At 42.9% G+C, this 19,274-nt stretch overlaps 1 protein-coding gene and 1 non-coding gene across 3 annotated transcripts in view; both read right to left on the bottom strand.

The window, feature by feature from the left end:
- Positions 1 to 19,274, bottom strand: part of GADL1 (glutamate decarboxylase like 1) — a 170,934-nt gene that overhangs the window by 42,721 nt on the left and 108,939 nt on the right. For both annotated transcript variants that reach the window (XM_003992189.5, XM_045037730.1), the window contains one exon: positions 14,657 to 14,746. In XM_003992189.5, the coding sequence (XP_003992238.2) occupies positions 14,657 to 14,746 (90 nt within the window). The remainder of the gene's footprint in view (positions 1 to 14,656; positions 14,747 to 19,274) is intronic.
- On the bottom strand, positions 17,084 to 17,190 carry LOC111556391. Its single transcript, XR_002735876.1, has one exon. It is a non-coding gene; the product is annotated as a U6 spliceosomal RNA (small nuclear RNA).

Here is a 19,274-nt window from a genome sequence, read left to right on the forward strand (position 1 = left end):
TATCAAGACGCGCGATGCCTTTGTGCTGAGAAAACCCCACACGGATCATTCATAGATCTGAGGGCTCTCAGTCCCTCCTGCGCATCAGAAGCCAAGTAAGAAAGATGCTCCCAGGACATGACTCCAGACAAAGCCCAATCACAGTCTCTGGAAACGCTGTTGATGTTTTAAAATCCTCTAGGGGCTCACCGGTGGGCAAAGAAGGTGAGAATAACTATGTCTCTAGCAAACCGCTGTAAGCATAGAAATAAGTCACCCCAAAGGGTGACACGTTAGTCCATGCCTTTATTCACTGATCCGTTCATTCAGCAAACATTTATTGTGCATCTCCCCCTGTGACAGTAGCCATGTGAGAAAAATGCAAAGCAATAAGAATATAAACAATCACCCCCGTTATTAACACTCAGTACAGTACCAGAGCTGGCTTGATGGGTGTGCAACCTACACAGCTGTACGGGGCCCTGCGCTTAGAAGAGCCTCATGCTTGGTTTCATATTGTGCTGTCACCACATTAGAATTCTTGATAATTTTGGAATAAGAGGCTTATCGTTGTTATTTTGCACCGGGCTCTCTACTTGCCAGGCCTTAAGTAAACATTAAATTTGTTTTTAAAAATTAAAAAAAAATGAGGAAATCTTAGTTGATAACAGAGGGTTTCTTTTTTTTTTTATGTTTTATTTTTATTTTTGAGAGAGACACAGAGACACAGACCGACGGAGAGCGAGGCGGGGAGGGGCAGAGAGAGAGAGGGAGACACAGAACCTGAAGCAGGCTCCAGGCTCCGAGCTGGGTTTGAAGCCACAAACTGTGAGATCATGACCTGAGCGGACGTCAGACGTTTAACCGCCTGAGCCGCCCAGGCGGCGCCCCTGATGGAAGGTTTCGATGCCTCATCCCCATGTTAAAGTTCATCAGCCATTCCCCCCTGCGGGTAACTTCTCATGGCCTGCTCCTCTCTTCCCAAGCTTACCACCACCACCTCCAACCGCCGAAAAGGTTTCTATCGGAGAGTAACTGCCGAGATAGTATAGCCAAGCATCGTCCGCGTGTTTGGGAAGGGTACTTACACTCGAGTGCCAGGAAACGCTTCCAGTGCCAGCTGGGGGGCCGACAGCCTGATCTTAAGAGGGAGTCACGCACAAAATTTCCCCGTGTACCAGGCTGAAGGCTACAAGTGGCCTAGACAAGACTAGATCATAGCCACAGTCTCTCAAAGGAGGAAACAAGGGGCCCCTGGGTGGCTCAGTCGGTTGAGCCTCCGACTTCGGCTCAGGCCATGATCTCATGGTCCATGAGTTCCAGCCCCGCGTCGGGCTCTGGGCTGACCGCTCAGAGCCTGGAGCCTGCTTCAGATTCTGTGTCTCCCTCTCTCTCTGACCCTCCCCTGTTCATGCTCTGTCTCTCCCTGTCTCAAAAATAAATAAACATTTAAAAAAATTTTTTTAAAAAAAAGGAGGAAACAAGTGTGTATCTCGGGGGCTTCAGGGAGGAGACTGCACATAAAGTAAGCCACGGGGCGGGGGGTGGGGAGGCGGGAGGGCATAGGAGCAAGACACCAGGGACAGAGGGAGCAGCTTGAGAAAACACAAGGCGGTCAGAATGCTAACGTTCCCTGCCGTCATCAAATACTGTGGACTGGGGCTGGCTTCAAAGCTCTGTGGCCCATGCAGTCACCTGGTACCCCAGACTAGAGAAGGGCCTCATACTTTGTTTAATTCCCCAGTGTCACGGTCTTGAAATTCTTGACAATTTCTGGAAAAAAAAAAGTCGGGGGGGGGGGCTCATATTTTCATTTTGCACTGGGCTCTGCAAATGAGGTAGCCGGTCCTACTCAGCTCGGTGAAAATGGCTTGCATGCACTATCTCATTTAATCTATGCAAAGCCATAACCTATCATTATCAGTGTGATTTTATAGATGAGGAAACTGAGGCATGGGGTGGCAATGTCCTCTACCAGAAGGTACACGCAAAGAATGATGAAGCCAGGTTTGAACCTGAGCTTTTGAGTGCTGAGCCCATGTGCTTAGCGACAGTGATATAGGCTGGCTTCCCAAGTGAACACAGGAGCAGGTGGTCCAGTTGGCTGGAGAGCAGGGTACATGAGGCGGATGAGCCGGGGACCGTGCAAGGAGGCCGAAACAGATTGGATCACTGCGGTCCCTGAATGATTATGGACCCTCTCCCTCCGGAACAAAGAAAGCACGAAGGAGCGACGTGACGATCAGAGTTGTATTTTAGAAAGTTTATTATGATAAGAGTGTAGACGGCAATTTGGAAAGGGGCAAACAGAAAGGCACGAAGAAGACATTCGAGGCTCATACTTCAAACATGGGGTAACAGGATTAATAATGAAAAGTAATGTTCAATAAGCACTTACTCTGTGCCAGACTGTACCTGAGTCATGCCATTCAATCCCTGTCAAAATCCTTTAAGGTGGATATTTTTATCATCCCCATGCCATCGATGGAAAATAAGAGGTAAAGGGACCTTAAGTAAGTTGTCCGTGGTTACACGGGCAGTGAGCAACAAAGGCGTTATTTATTTAGCTCCAGATCTAGTGATATAAACTCCAATAAAAAACCTAACGAGCTGTCTTTTTTTTTACTAAAAAAGAGTTCTGAAATATGTATGAAAACATTGAGCCTACTGAGACTGAGCCACCCAGGTGCCCCTGCCTTTTTTATGTTTATTTATTTATTTATTTTGAGAGAGAGAGAGAGATGTGAAGGGCAAAAAGAAGGGGGGGGGGAGAGAGAGAGAGAGAGAGAGAGAGAGAGAGAGAGAGAGAGAGAGGGGCTCCCAAGCAGATTCTGCACTGACAGTGCAGAGCCTGATATGGGGCTCAAACCCACAACCAGTGAGATGGTCACCTGAGCCAAAACCAAGAGTCAGATGCTTAACCCATATGAAAACATTTAAAACATAGCATTCTTGAATGCTGTGTTTTAAATGTTTATTTATTTTATGGGGCGCCTGGGTGGCACAGTCGGTTAAGCGTCCAACTTCAGCCAGGTCACGATCTCGCGGTCCGGGAGTTCGAGCCCCGCATCAGGCTCTGGGCTGATGGCTCGGAGCCTGGAGCCTGTTTCCGATTCTGTGTCTCCCTCTCTCTCTGCCCCTCCCCCGTTCATGCTCTGTCTCTCTCTGTCCCAAAAATAAATAAACGTTGAAAAAAAAAGAATAAAAAAAAAATAAATAAATGTTTATTTATTTTTAAGATAGAGAGAGTAGGGGAGGGGCAGAGAGAGAGAGAGAAGGAGACAAAGAATGTCAAGCAGGTGCAGAGCCCAACAGGGGGCTCAAACTCACGAACGGTGAGATCATGACTTGAACCTAAGCAAAGAGCCGGACGCTTCACCGACTGAGGCACCCAGGGGCCCCTGAAGAATGCTGTTTTAAACAAGAACCAGAAGGATGGAGTTTTAGCAGCTTTGGGTGCCCATTAGGAAGCAATGCCACCTAAAACCTTTGTCCCTGGCTCAAAAACAGAAACACAGGTCAATACAACAGATTGGAAAATCCAGAAATAGAAGGAAGTGTTTTTAAAAATGTAACCCTTGATAACACAAGCTTCCGTAATGAAAAGTGGTAAGAAGAATTACTTAGTAAGTCAAACTGGAATAAGTACATAACCATTTGGGGAACTTTCCAAGTTAGATTCATAGTTTACACAATATACAAAAATAACCTCCACCTGGATTAAGGAGTTAAATACAAAAAAAAAAAAATTGAATGACAGAAAAACCGGCAGGAGATGGGATAGAATATTTATCAGATTTGTGAAAGACAGTAACTTCAGCTTTGAAGCAGTGGAATAAATCATGAAGGAAAAGACTGACAGATTTGAATACATAAAATATTTAAAACTTCTGTACAATGAAAAAACAGCAAGACTAAAATAAAAAGGACATTATACTGAGGACAATATTTGCATTCTATCTGACAAAGAGGGCCTTAAACTCACACTATATATGTCCTTATTCAAATTCATAAGGAAAACATCAGACCTCAAAATATGGAAAATATGGGGGAAAAAACAACAAACACACAGGGAAGCATAATCGGTGAAGAAGAAAACCCAGAAAATGGTTCAGCCCACCAACAATTAATACAATAAAAGGTACAGCAAATGTGAGATATGATTTCTCACCTTCTCTGAGTAGAATTTCCACCCCCCCCCCCTACAATCGGCAGCATCCAATGTTGCCATAGTTGGATTGTGCCTGGGAACGCATTCCTTGCTGGTGGCATCGTAAGTGGTTACAACCTTCTTAAAAGTCAGTATCACAACACACAGCCAGAGTCTGGCTCAAAACCACATTGATTTCCATAATCAGCAATTACATACGGGGCACTTTATCTTCTGGACATAATGAAAGCAAAAGCGGGCGGTATGAGCACAGACGTGTTCATCCATTATCATTTACAACGGCAACGCGTTGGAGGCAAGCTGAATGCCCAAAATCACGGGGATGGTTTCATAAGCTATGACACAGGGTGTTCCACGGGCTAAGACACTTTAAGTTTTTCTTCTCAGCAGTTTAGCCCAAAGGGATGGAGAAAGAGACAGGAAGTAGTTTGAAGGGAAGCAATTTGCTAAAAGCAAATCATAGAGTGATTTCCTCCAAGGCTGTCAGAGCCTGGACGTGTGTATTGATGGAGGGCAGCAATACAATAGAGAAAAAGAAAGGATGCGAATGTGAGAAGGAGAGAGAACGAGAAGGGAGAGAAGGGGGTGGAACAGAAGGGACGCCGCGGGGAAGAGAGACTGTCTGGGATGACGCCCCAGAAGCAGAACCCAAAGGTAAACAGGCAGGAGTCTGCTGTGCAAATAGGCAAGTCCTTCCTCTGGAGTCGAGGTGAAGAGAGACCAACAGAAACACGTTTGAAGTGAAGACAAGGATCAATTTGATCCTTCTAGAATTTCTCCTTCAGGTGAGCCTTTCTGGGTTTGGCAGACTCCGGGAGCCCTGACACCACGGAGGCTGAAAAATCCTGTACCGTCTTGTTAAAAGCATTGCTTCAGTCAGGGGCTACTGTGGCACTTCCCAGCTAGTAAAGGAAAAAATGAGCAAAAATGCCACCAGGGGGCAGGTCTGGTCTGGCAAAGGGAGTTTAAGGATCTTCCGGGGGGAAAAAAAAATTTTTTTTTTTTTCCTTTCAGCTCTGGGTCCATTCTTTGTTTTGCAACCATAAATACTGCATTGGGTCTGGAGCAATTTCTTTAATGGTTGTGTTGTGGGTATGAATTTTGCTCCAGAAACTCAGGTGTGCATGAAATGTCACAGTACTTTACATCCTTTGAATAAAATTAAATCCAGCCTCAAGTGGAGATCCTACAAGCCTGATTAAAAGTCAGCCTCCGTCATGATTATGGCTCCCACAGCCCCCAGAGGTCCCTCGGAGGTTCAGGAATGAACACACACACACACACACACACACACACACACACACACACAAACACACACCACCTTAGGATGCTTACAGAGGGGAGCCGGGAGTCATCCCTATCTGGGGATGCCCCCACCACCCCTCCTTTTAGCCCCTTGCTCTCCTAGGCCTGCATCTCTGCCTCTAAACTTCTTGCCTTCCTCTAGGGGTTCACTGGCCAGCTGAGGCTTTCAGAAAACCTAGGAAGACAGATACCATCAGGGCTACGCAAGCCTCAAAGGAGGCATGGACCCCAGGGGTGCTACGCCTTTCTCAGGATCAGGAAAGGAGAAGAACACAAGAACAGAAGCCACCCATATACCCTAAGTGTGCTGCCACATTTGCCTCAAGGTTACCATTTTTAAAACCCCCGTGTTTACAAGTCTGACATCACGTGACCGTGCGTGTTCTTTTTCCGGTAGATGACACAGCACTCGGGCAGCCCTCGTAGCCGACGGTGGGTTGAGGATTCACCATCATGGTAGGTGCCATGGAGGAACCAACACAAAGAAGGGATACGTCCCCCCCCTCCAAGGAGCTCCCAGTGTCTCATGCACAGAAACAGGTCATTAAGACCTGGTGAACTTAGGGAAGGGTTGCAAACTAAAAGCCAGAAGGCTAGATCCCACTGACAAAGGTACGTTGGAAATTTTTAAGTCATTGGCCAACATTGAAAATATCAAGAGCAAAGGATAGTTCACGTCAGCACCTGTATATGTAGCATCTCTTGAAAAATAAGACCTGGCACTGAGTGTTGTATGGAAACCAGTTTGTCAATAAATTATATTTAAAAAAAAAAAAAAGAAAAGAAAGAAAGAAAAATAAGGCCTGGGACACAGCCCTGCGTTCCTGCATGGCAGCCGCCATTATTTGTGGAGTAGGGGCTGCTCCCTTAGCTGAGGCCGCCCTTCTCTGCCTTATCACAGTCCCCACCATGCCCTAGAGTATTATGCCCAGTCCACCTCCCTTATTTATGCTACCTGTCTAGCTTCTATAAGCATTTGAGCTTTAACCTCTGAGTAAACTAAATACAATCATACTCAGGATACAGGATTGTGCTCCAGACTGATTAAGACTAAGCGTCTGTCTTTCCTCACTGCTCACACTGATTTATCTGGAAATTCAGAATTATTTCAGACGGCCTTAAGATTTGAGCACAGACTAAAGACACTGGCATATTTCAGGTACCGACTTGGTTCCTATGCAATTGGGACAGATGAGGCCAGGGGTAGCCCTGGCATACAGCACAGTATACCCATGCTTGTGTGAGGAACAGCAAACCCAAGGTACAAAGAGATACTTGTGGAAATGCAGCTTTAGCTCCACTGTTGGGCCTCAGTTTCCATCACTGCTATTGAGAGTGCCCAGTGGAGGGGCGCCTGGGTGGCTCAGTCGGTTGAGCGTCCAACTTGGGCTCAGGTCATGATCTCGCAATTCGTGAGTTCGAGCCCTGCAACAGGCTCTGGGCTGACAGCTTGGAGACTGGAGCCTGCTTCGGATTCTGTGTCTCCCTCTCTCTGCCTCTCTGCCCCTTCTCAAAAATAAACATTAAAAAAAAAAAAAAAAAAAGAGCGCCCAGTGGATCAGCCAGTCCCAGTGAGCAGGCATACACTGGTGTGAACAGGCTACAGGAGGCCACACACACACATGTTCCCCACTCAGAACCCATCTTTGTCCTGACCTCAGCCCATGAGCTCAGCCTCACCCTGCAGAGACGCCCAGCTTAATTTTGCTCAATTTTAATTTTCAACAGACAGTCCAAGCTCAGAGCTTTTTCCACGGTAAATGAGAAGAGTCCAACAGAAACAAGAGGGGAACATGCTAAACTTCGGACAGAAAAATAAAAGGAAAGAAAAAATAATTTTCTAATGAGGTCTTCTGCACTTGTCTGGCTTTCCCGGGGGGCTCAGGTTACTATCCACGAAAAATCCTCTGGATGGGTCTGAAGATAATGTTTTAAGTCCACAAGATCTGAATGCAATATAAGTTAATATAAATTAATAACACGACAATTTTAAAAATGTGTTCTGTGTGTTCCGAAGGAGAACTCACTGTGAACTCCCCTGTTGCACAAGAATATCCAACAGGAATGTTGTTCGAATCTTTTGCTGGAGGGCGCCTGGGTGGCTCAGTCGGTTAAGCGTCCGACTCTTGGTTTCGGCTTGGGTCATGATCTCACAGTTCGTGAGGTCAAGCCCCGCATCGGGTTCCACGCTAATAGTGTAGAGCCTGCTTTGGATTCTCTCTCCCTCTCTCTCTCTCTCTCTCTCTCTCTCTCAATCTGCCTCTCCCCTGCTCATGCTTTCTCTCTCAAAATAAATAAACTAAAAAATTAAAAAACAATCTTTTGCTGGTTGCAATTTTATAAATACAGTGGAGTACAGCTATCTAGAAAGACTGTGATTTAAACTAGGGAAAAGCAATGAGCATAAACCCATAAAACATTCAGAGCATCCAACGTCCTTTAGCAGAAGGGACACCCCACCCTCACCAGCTGATTTCTGAAGAAGGCCATGCTTACGCGGAACATATCTAAGTGGCTCCTTGTGATGCCCTAACCCTTAACCACCACCTTGTGGTGCCCTGACCCTTAACTCAGAATGACAAAGAACAATCTGACTTCAGCTAGTAGGGTTATCTGACAAACTGTAGATAAAACAGCTCCACCTGAGAGAATACATAGGACAGGATTGTATCTCGGATCTTAATAGTTTAGGGAAAGAGAATACATTATCTACAAGACATAGGAAATTCATGAGTTAAGCTTTTCCAAAATCCACATCCCAGCCACTATCAGAAAGAGAGTCTCTCAAGTCACATTGAGAAATACTTCACTTAAAGGGCACGTCTATATTAGATTCTCCTTAAATATAAATTGTAAACAAAGCGCAGCTTTAAGATGAGTTCTACCCACTAGGAAACAGGAGTTTTGAAGAATATATTGTAAATTCTGTATCCCATTGTTAAAATAGAAACTCATCCTGGGGCGCCTGGGTGGCGCAGTCGGTTAAGCGTCCGACTTCAGCCAGGTCACGATCTCACGGTCCATGAGTTCGAGCCCCGCGTCGGGCTCTGGGCTGACAGCTCAGAGCCTGGAGCCTGCTTCTGATTCTGTGTCTCCCTCTCTCTCTGCCCCTCCCCTGTTCATGCTCTGTCTCTCTCTGTCCCAAAAATAAATAAAAAAAAAAAAAAAAAAAAAAAAAAAAACGTTGAAACTCATCCTGAACATTAAAAACAAAACACTGTTGCATCTTTAAAGAAACGGGTGTTTTTAGTTCATGATCTAAAAATGAGTGATTGGATATACAAATGTCACAGATGGTGATGGAAAGAAAATTAGGATCAGCATCCTCAAAAATATACAGAAGCTCTCAAAATGTATACAAACTCTTACATGCATACATACATGAACACACACACACACACACACACACACACACACACACACACACACAGGAATTAAATGCAGCACACCCAGAGGGGTGCCTGAAGCCCTGCCTGCCCACCTAGGAAGCGGCCTTTGGGGTGTCTCACTGTGAGGCTTCCATAGAAACACATCACCCCACCCAGACTATGCAGTTCCTTCAAGTGTTGTTCATCAGAAACCTGCCAGGGAGAATACTCGATTCCCTCTAAAGATATCTGGAATATCATATCAAGTGGTATCACCAAATAAGCAATAAAACAACATACCCATCAAATAGGTTCTAAAAGATTTATTTCTCTTCTACTGTTGAGGAGAAAGGAGCCGGTAATAAATGACTAACATTAGTCACAAATCTGCAGGTCAGCAAACAAAAATAAAGGTTGACATGACCATGCGTGAGTACAAAAAGACAACTTGTTAATTACTTTTAAGAATGTAAATTTGGCTGGCGCGATGCAGAATTATTTATGAAATGTTGACCAAAGAGGAAATCTGCATTAGAACATTGAGTAATGATGAGGCAAAGCAAACTGACGGGACTTTCAATTACATTCTCTGGGTCTTGGGCTTCTGCAGCCTTGCCCAACTCCCGTGCCCTCCACATCTGATCACTAGGGTGAAGCTTCTGAAGAAACAAACAGACATAAACTTATTTTAGGCAGTCGCTTTATAGAGCAGAGTATAACTCTGCTACGATGCTGGAAGCTCCCGGGGAGCCCTGGAAAGCCTTTCGAAGAACTCAACTGAGACCACGGGCAATGCCCCTGAACTTAAAATCAGTGCAGATGGTGTGGGTGTTTTAGTAAGGACAGAGATAGAGACGGGAAGGGAAGACAAATGACATACTACATCTGGGAACAAGTCACGAGAGAAAATAGTTTGCAAACTAATTGACTGAATATTGTATAATCATGCTCTCCAAACAAGACAATCCCCTGTGATGTAAGGAGAAGAGATTAGAACATCTCTTCATAATTTAAAATTTAAAATTCATCCTTAAAAATGATGATGTGTACTTTTAAATGTGCATACTATATTTAAAAGTAATACATGTAGATGATTTTAAAAGAATAAAACCATATTGGGGTGAATGAACGCTCAGTTTATTTTCGATGTTTTTAACTGTTAGCAGATTGCGGTCAACTGCTAGATAGCCTTTGTGTAGGTAAGCAAGCAAGGAACCCGATGGCTTCACTAGGTCAATTACTCTATACTTAGGGTTATTATTATTGTCTCTTATTATGATTTTTAAAAAATTTTTTTCATGTTTATTTATTTTTGAGAGAGCGCGCAGAGGAGGGGGCAGAGAGAGAGGGAGAGAGAGAATCCCAAGCAGGCTCCGCACTGCCAGTGCAGAGCCTGACATGGGGCTCAATCTCACTAGCCTAACGGTCAGATCATGACCTGAGCCAAAATCAAGAGTCGGATGCCTAACCGACTGAGCCACCCAAGGGCCCTGCTCTTATTATGATTTTCACAAAAATTATATGTTAATGGAGAAAATTAAGACATTTCAGAGGAATACTAAAGAGAAAAAAACACCTATAAGTATCTCTAAAATATTTTGGTGCCTGTTATCTTCCCCTTATCTAACCATATATACAACATTTTGTATGTATATAAGTATCTATGTACATATACATATATAAACACATGGTTTTTCAAAATTGATATTATACTATAGTGGCTGTTTGTATAACTCATTTTTTTCAGTTAATAATAAATTATGAATACGTTATTTTGGAACAGAATTTTAAGTGTCTATATACTAGACATTTGCATATAAATTAGGTACTAAAATTTAACCAATTCCCTATAGTTGAATACTTAGATTCTTCTACATTTCTTGTTTTAATACTTGAAGTTTGGACATGAAGGCCTTCGGATGCCAAGCAGAATGGACTAGATTTTATCCTATGGACCAGTCACTCTCAAGGGAATGGCAGTATACTTCTAGGGAATGTTTTGGAAATCTGGGCAGATGTTTTGGTTTTCAAGATGGGTGGAGACTTCTACTGGTGTTTAGTGAGGACCAGAGAGGCTGCTAGCTCTACAATGTGTAGAGCGGTCCTGAGCAGTAAGGAGCACTGTCCTGTGTCCTGTCCAACTTTCAAACGTCCTCCCGGAAATGTAGCAGGTGAGAAGCCCGGTTACAAGGCTCCAAGCCCATACCCTAACTCTGTTTTACATACAAATGCAAAAGATTCTGTACCCATTTTAAGAAACGCTAAGGTTTTTTTTATTACTCGGGTAAATCAAGGGAAACAGGTTTTCTTCAAAGCTTTACTAAGAGTTGTGCACCGTTTTGGAAAATTATTTCACTAATACCACACCACACCTGCTATTTGCATCAGCAACGTCACCTACTGACAAAAGTCTGCATTTGTATACGGCTTACAATCACTGTGATTCTAAGAGCATGTGTGAGAATTGTACCACTCACTTCCTCCTGTCTTCTAGTGCAGTCACGCCCACGCATGTTGTAGTGAAATACGTATCTGTATTATGAAGATTAGCTCTCCTTCATGTTACACGCAAGGTCTCGTGTTACCTTTTACCAAGTCACGTGTAGGTATTGGTCTCATTTTAGGAGAGCAAAGGGGACATTGACAATATTTATTATAAGCAGGGGTCATTGGGTCTCTAGGGGTGAATATTGCTACTGCAAAGCACAGGAAGCCATTAGAGGCTTCCGGCAGGAGAGCAACATGATGACACAGAGCTGGAGGTATGGATCCGCAGAGAGCCAAGAAAACAAATGGGGAAAAGAGATGGCAAGAGACAAAGAGACCCTAAAGGAGGCAAACGCAATCTGGGCAGGGAAATAACGCACACCTACAATATCACAATGCCTGCAAGCATCAGAAAGAAGAACATTTTACAGAAGGCATCTTAAAAAGGAAGTGACTAGAACTCAGTGATTGAATATGGTGTCAGAGTGACTACAGAGTGACTACAGAGTGACTGAGCCCTCAAAAGTAGCCTCACACACATGCACACACATTTGCAAGCACACACACAGACACACGCTTACATGCTCTGAAACTCCCGATTCATCACCAAGTAATCCCTCTCCCGCTCCTGCTGCCAAAGGAAAGACTTATCACGCCACTGATTCTGTGATCTGACAGCTCAACCTGACAATAGCCTGAACTGGAGGGGCAAAGCCTGATTCGGCTTATTTATTTGTTTGTGATTCTGCATCCAAGATAAACCCCCAAATAAATTTTAAGTGTGCTTCAAGTACACTCCAGGTTATAAATCATATACTTGCATTCTCATACTACAGTAAGCAGAAAACTACAAAGATCAAGTGTGCATATATATGCGTGTGTGTGTGTGTGTGTGTGTGTGTGTGTGTCCCTTCCTTGCCAAATCCATGCACACCCACACAAAGAGAGACCATAAAAGGAAACTAAGAACCTGTGAACCAATGATTATGTGTCAGCACTAGTCACATTTACTAATCAGAAGCAACCCTACCAATTAAAATAGTATGCTATTAGACCGGGCAAGAAAACCATGGTACTAAATAGAAAAAAAAACACTGCAAAATGAAGGAATAGAGAATCATAGATATTAACCATAAGAGAATCAGCACTACAAAATACTAGGTATAGAAAAGAATGTCCCAATTAATATTCAATTTCCAGTTAAGATTAAAAGTATATTACATGCTGATTATCTGACTTTAGCATGTATATCCATTCTTGATTTCAACTGTTTTTGAGAATAGGTAATATGATTGTTTCTTTAAATAGAGGAAGAGTGAGTCAACAATATCCCCAAATACAATGGGGCTATTTAGTTTTCCTGATCCATGTCTTGAACTGTAATGAGTCAGCAAAACACAAATATCACATCCTTGGTTGCTTTTCTTAACAATGGAAAAGTGAGGAAAACGGTAACCACATCTTTCTCAACCCTGAACAATTATTCCCCCACACCACCAAAAAGTGTCAGTTATATTCCATCAAAGTAGAAAATGTCCCTAGAAACCTCACTATTAAATTCTCACGTTGTCCAGTTCTCTTTTCCTTGTATGGGTTACTTAGCATCTGAAATGCATTCTTTAGCACTCTTCTATTTGCCTTGTGTGACAAAAATGCAAGACAAAGCCCAAGGACTATGTGAACCGCCTGAAATGGGTAAGGGCGGGGCTTTTCTAGGCAAAGGCACAGAGAACATCACCCCTCTCTCCCCATCTCTACTGCCTGATCTCGGGTTTGACAAGGGGTAGAATATGTATGTATCGGGTACATATTATGCTACAGTGTAGGAGGTTTAATGAGCCATGAAAAAAACCAGAGAATAACTTGCAGCTAAGAGGAGATGCTGTAGGTGAGGTTGTCTGTGGTTATGGCTTAAAGGCCATGGCCCTCCCTCTTCTTCTTCATTAGCCACAAGTTCCAAGCTCCTTGTCATGAAAGACAAGTACCCCAAGACTGCCCCTTTGCACCTCTGTCATCCTTGAATCACACCTTTTCTTCTTAAGTCTCTGGATCATCATGCTGTGATTCTTCCTGGAACCTGCTTCTTTACAACCGTCCCCTAACTGGCTTCTACTGATTGTTCAAGACTTAGCTCTAGCATCACCCAGTGAGGGAGATAGCCTCTCTCTCTGCTCTCAGTGCAAACAGGGTTTATCTCCATCCGGGTCCTCACTAGTTACCTTGCGATCATCTCTTTACTCATTTGTCTCCCCACTTACGAACTTCTCAAAGGCAGGAACCAAGTCTTTTTGATATTTGTATCTCCAGTGCACAGCACAGCAAGTGCTCCATAAAGGTTTGTTGCTTGCCTGACTGGGAAGAAGAAGCGCTATTGCCTATAAAAGCTATTAATAGTAACACCGATTTTCCCACTGAAGGTAGGGAGGGGTTTGCAAGTCGGAGGTTTTACTAACCAGGGTCATGGAGGTAGCTGAGCTTGAGGGAGAAGATCCCAGGGGTAGACCATCACCCAAATTACCCAACTTCGATGGTTGCAACCCGTTGTGAACTCTATTCTATCTGTCATGGCCTCGGGGCAACTCATTGGTTCACATCCCTATACATGATGTCTATGCAGCACGGGAGGGGGAGCAAGTAGTGTTGACTCAGGACTTCCCTGTTCTTCAAAATCTAATTTGGAGGCAGGAATTTAACCGGCAGGACCATGCTAGGAGACGGGCAGGTGAGACACAAGGAGTCTCTCTCTAGAGCCCGGGGGCTTCTTCTCACTCAGGACTGTCAGCCCTCACCAACTGTGTGGAGACACTTTCAAGCACATTTTGTTCTATGATCAGTTGAAACCCACTGCTGGCATCTCTTCATTTTTTATCACACAAGCCCCTTGGGCATAAGATGCTTTTGTTGGTGGAAAGAACAGAAGGTTTCACACTCACAAAGGGTACCGGATTTAGACTTTTAACATTATCTCCAAGAGAGGTGACGCCAACACAGACATGTGCTGGCAGAGTTGGAGGAAAGAAGCCATTCATCATACGATTTTACCTTGTGTTCTGTTATCAGATCATACTTTCAGAAATACACCGTGAGTGAGAACTTTTCATAAATCTTAGAACGATCTTGCAAACAGCACTTTATTTCGAGTTTGTGTGTAGGTCAGGTATGTTAATTTGTTAAGCGTAAACAACATTTATACTGTTTGGTATGTCATTAGCTTGTAATATACCAGGAGCTACTTCTCTACATCTTCAGGAGGTCTTACAAGCACAGAATTATTTATAGGATCAACAGACAATGGGCATTGAATCATTTCATCAAAAGGGGAAATGCAATTTTACGTATTACTTACCACATTAAGTTTTTCCCAGAACTCAGGTCCTTCTTCCATCTCTCGAAGGCTCGGCGGAATGTACCAAAAGCAAATATTGGCATATTCAGGCTGGGGGTTTAAAAAATTTGAAAGTTATTTTAACTTAAAATTAATCTTATACTGTAATTAAGCTTAGTTACTTCTTCCAAGAGTTGTCATGTGTGTATTATGTTGATATCAAATCATTCTGCCTCACTTCTGATAACAGCCTGTTGGGAGATTTTCTTCTCAGTTGGGTGCACCCAACTGGGAAGAAAAAGAGGGTGCTCTTTCCTCCAGGTAAGGGATGAGCACAAAACTGGGAAAAAACATAATAAAGTTTGAAGCTGCTCCAACCAAGCTCTGATCATCAGTTAGCACCTGACACTCATGTGCCCAGAGATGCCCTGGTCCCTCCCTCTTCAACTCTGATCCTCAACTTATTTCTTATACCACCATACCCTTCTAATAATTCCTTCTCTATTTAAGGTAGAGCTATTTAAGGTAAAGCTGTCTTCCATTACCTGCTAAACCTGACAGATGCAAAATCCCCAGTTACCTATGAGTTGATGACATAGGACATACCTGGACCTCACTTAACCAGCCCTGCTGTGACCCTTGCCTATACCACTTTGAGAAAAAGAGCATCATCTTGACTCGTGGCTCTCGAGTATCAGTGCCAGTCCCAGGTACTGTAAGGATAGGAGTTGGCCTTTTTCAAAACAGAGATTCTCAGTCCCTGTGCTCAGAATGCCCAGCGTCTGATTTAGTCCAGCATAGAAAAGGCTGGAGAATTGGTATTTTACAAAGCATCTCAGGTGATTCTGAAGTAAGTCGTGCATGGTATATGTTTGAGAAACGCTGAACTAGAGAGGCCAGAGCCAAATCATCATCTCCAGTAATCGGTTTTGGTTAAACATGGGATAATCTGCCAGAACAGGCTTTAGTCTAGCTCTTGTCACATAGACGAGACCTTCTCCATTTCATACTTCATCCTCACAGGACAAAAACGTAGTACATGTCAATGGCAATCACAAGACTTGCATTCAGTGACCAGGTGATGTGGGAAGTTATGTTGGGGGTTTACAAATTAGATACACAGGGAAGATTAGATATTCAGGAAAGATTATAAACATGACTACCTGCCCAGCAGACTCTTAGCAGTGACAGTATTTGAAATGATTTCCATTTTTCCACACAAACACGGTTTGTAGGCAATAGCCAATGTTGTAACAGTTCTCAGTAACCATCAGAGTTATACTCTAGTATCAGGATGAAGTTTGCAAGTATTTCAGAAAGATGGAATTGCTATCATCTTATATCTTAAGATCAAGACCAGTGTTAAAGAGAGTTTGGATTCTAGTGGATTTTAAATCAAAAGTGAATGCCCAGAAACATCCCCAGCTCAACAAGCTAAGCCCTTTCACCTTTGAAATTTGTAACATGCTTATTGGATTTGACCAAAAAAAAAAAAGCCACAAATCTTCAAAATATAGAGTAGTTCAAAATGGAGTACTATTTAATTCAACTCAGTTTCTGCAAACATTTATCATGAGATTTCAACAGTCTGTACAAATCCATACAATTTATACTTGGGTTTCTGATATAAGTGATTTGGTATCTCTAGGAAAGAAATGTCCTTCAAAATTCTTTACTCCTTTGAATGTGAATACATCTTTTCAAATAAAGTAACTATAGTTGATCAGAAAGTAAAAGAAAATATAGTTATCATCTGTCATCAGGTTGTAGGAATTCATGTCTTTTACATTAATGATGATTTTTTTTCCAGAAATAATTTCCTGCTTCTCAGCTCAAATCCACACTTTGTCTGTCACCCTATAACAATGGAAGTGGACTCTATAAATATTTCTCCTTGCCATCTGGTCCAATCTGAGACTTTATCAGCAGAGGGTGCTGGAGGGATGCTGAGAAGGAAGAGGTATCTCTTCCGGTTCCGGTGTGCTAACCTCATGGATCCCCGGCAGGACGTGTGGGTTTTTGAGCAGCGCTGGTGTCCAGCCACAAGTGGACCCCCTGCCAACTCGCCCCCGGCACCACCTCGTCAGATGGTTTCACAGCAGACTGGTAGGGGCCCTAAATGGCTTTTTCTGACACACCCCCCTCAGGTGGTCTCACAGGGGAGTGCTGCCAGCGAGGCACCCCTGTGAAGCCTGAGTGAGCTTCAAGGTGCTGCCCAGAGGCTTTCTCTAGCACTCTGTGCCTCCTCCAACTACCACTGGATCTCAGCCCTGGGAGGGACGGCCTCTTGCTTGGGTGCTGTATCCCGGGTTCTAAGAGTGGTGCGTGTTTTCTACCTCTGCTATTTCTTTATTTTTTAGGGTTCTCTCTTTCCCTGATGAGGCAATCCCCTGTTAATAATAATAATAATAATAATAATAATTCTCCTCCTCCCCCCCTCCTTCTCCTTCTGATATGAAATGCCTCACAAATTCGTGTGTCATCCTTGCACAGGGGCCATGCTCATCATCTCTGTCTCGTCCCCATTTCAGTATATGGGCTGCTGAAGCAAGCACAATAATTCTTTAGACTACACTTTCCCACTTCAAATTACTGTGCAGTTTTTGTCTTCTTATTGGACCCTGACTAATACATCATTAAGTTATTGCTTTTCATTTGCACGGAGACATTATAAATCATTTTGTGGTAGTTTCTACTTGCTCCCGTATCTGCTCTATGTTGTATACGTTAGGACTTAGACCTTTTAAATCACCTTTTAAATTTGCTTCCTTTAGTAAGTTTCTGTTTCAATGTATTTTTAATTTTTTTTTAATTTATGTATTTATTTTGAAAGAGAGAGAGAGAGAGAGAGAGAGAGAGAGAGAGAGAGCAAGCAGGGGAGGGACAGAAAGAGAGGGAGAATCCCAAGCAGGCTCTGCACTGTCAGCGCAGAGCCTGATGAGGTGCGGGGCTTGAACTCATTAACGATGAGATCGTGACCCGAGCTGAAATCAAGAGTCGGACACTTAACCAACTGAGCTACCCAGGCACCCCTCTGTTTAAATATTTTAGAAGTGACATACCTGTGATTTTTGCCCAGTCTCTTTTATAATGGTGTTTTTTAGTGCTGTGACATTTGAAAACTTGTGAAGCCTTTTTGACAGTTCATTTGATTGGAAGATATTTGATCTCCATTTGGTGGAATACCTTTACTGTCATCATTTCCAAAACTATTAAGATTTGGAAAAAATATCCTTTTGAATATTCACGAGGAACACATTTGAGTTTTTCCTGTCTCTTTGCCTTTCTAGCTTGTATTTGATATGTGACTTTCTTCAAGAGGCTGCAAAGCAGTAATGAGTATTTTCAGAGTAGAACCATTCACATGGCACTTCATTGCCTATATATAGGAAAGCCTGACCTCTCGAGTGTCTTAGGAACACTTTAGTCTATGTACTCTAACACCATAAAATTGAGAAGACATAAAAAGGGAATCCAAGTGTCTAGACCAGACAAATGAGAGCGAAGGGTACAAAAACACATGTAGCAGTGACAAACATTGTCACAACCTTTAAAAATTCATAGAGAAGTACAGAAATGTCACTAAAGGAAAGATGGATACATTCTACCCTGATTTTCAAAGAGAAAAAAATAGATATATTCTAAGAAATGAAGCAGGCACTTTATTATTGAGCAAATGACATGAGACCCCTTGGGGAAATAAGTCGAGGGTCACCAAGATGTAGTAGCTTGCATCCTCTAGAACTGAGTCATGTCAAAAGAAATTCATCTCCTTTGCTTACAGTGTCATTAGATCACAATAATAATAATAAAAAGCAAAGCTAGCACTAGGCATTTTAATAAGTAGAAATGCAGACTCTGGCAGATAGAATGAAATAATCGTGCAAGTATAGAATGGAGAAAGGGGCCATGGTGGATTTCAAGTGACTTCAAGCTTTTTTATTTTAAATATCTGATTAGACTACTGAAAAATTTCAAAGGCAGCACTGAGTAGCACAAACAGCCTTGGTTTTAGAGCCACATGGATATGGTTTGGATCTCAGCTTCACCAGGTCTTTGTTTGGACAGGGGTTGAACTCTAATCTCAGCTTCCTAATCTATGAAATGGAGATCATATGGTCTGCTTCACAGAATTGGTTAGATAGCACAGAGATTATGTCCAACATTTACTACTATATATGGCCATACACCAGGCACTCTATTAGAAGAGTGGCTATTAGCTGGGGCTATATAGGTAGAACAAGATGTCCTCATCAAGTGGATGAGTAGCCACATTAAAATCTGTACTAGGTGGGACACATCACTATTTTTGCATACAATATTTGAAGGGGAATGTTAAAGAATTATAGCCTGCCCCAAGAAGGGTAACTGAAATGTCTAATTCGATCAACAGAATTTTCTATGTTCTAGATACTGAACCAGACATTAAGATGAGAAAAATGACTACACTATATGCTTATCTCTCGGAACTCAGTGACGAGTAATGGAGCTAGATACAGGCAATTAAACTGCAGTGGAATGAGCATTACAAAAGACGGAATTTCTCGTAATACAAGAAACATTTCTGGCAACAGGAATAGTGCACCTGTAGAAGCCCGTGTATTCAAGGGGATGGCAAGAGCTTGGAATGAACAGAGGA

Source organism: Felis catus, chromosome C2 (assembly GCF_018350175.1).
Source record: "Felis catus isolate Fca126 chromosome C2, F.catus_Fca126_mat1.0, whole genome shotgun sequence".
In the NCBI taxonomy this organism is placed as follows: domain Eukaryota; kingdom Metazoa; phylum Chordata; class Mammalia; order Carnivora; family Felidae; genus Felis; species Felis catus.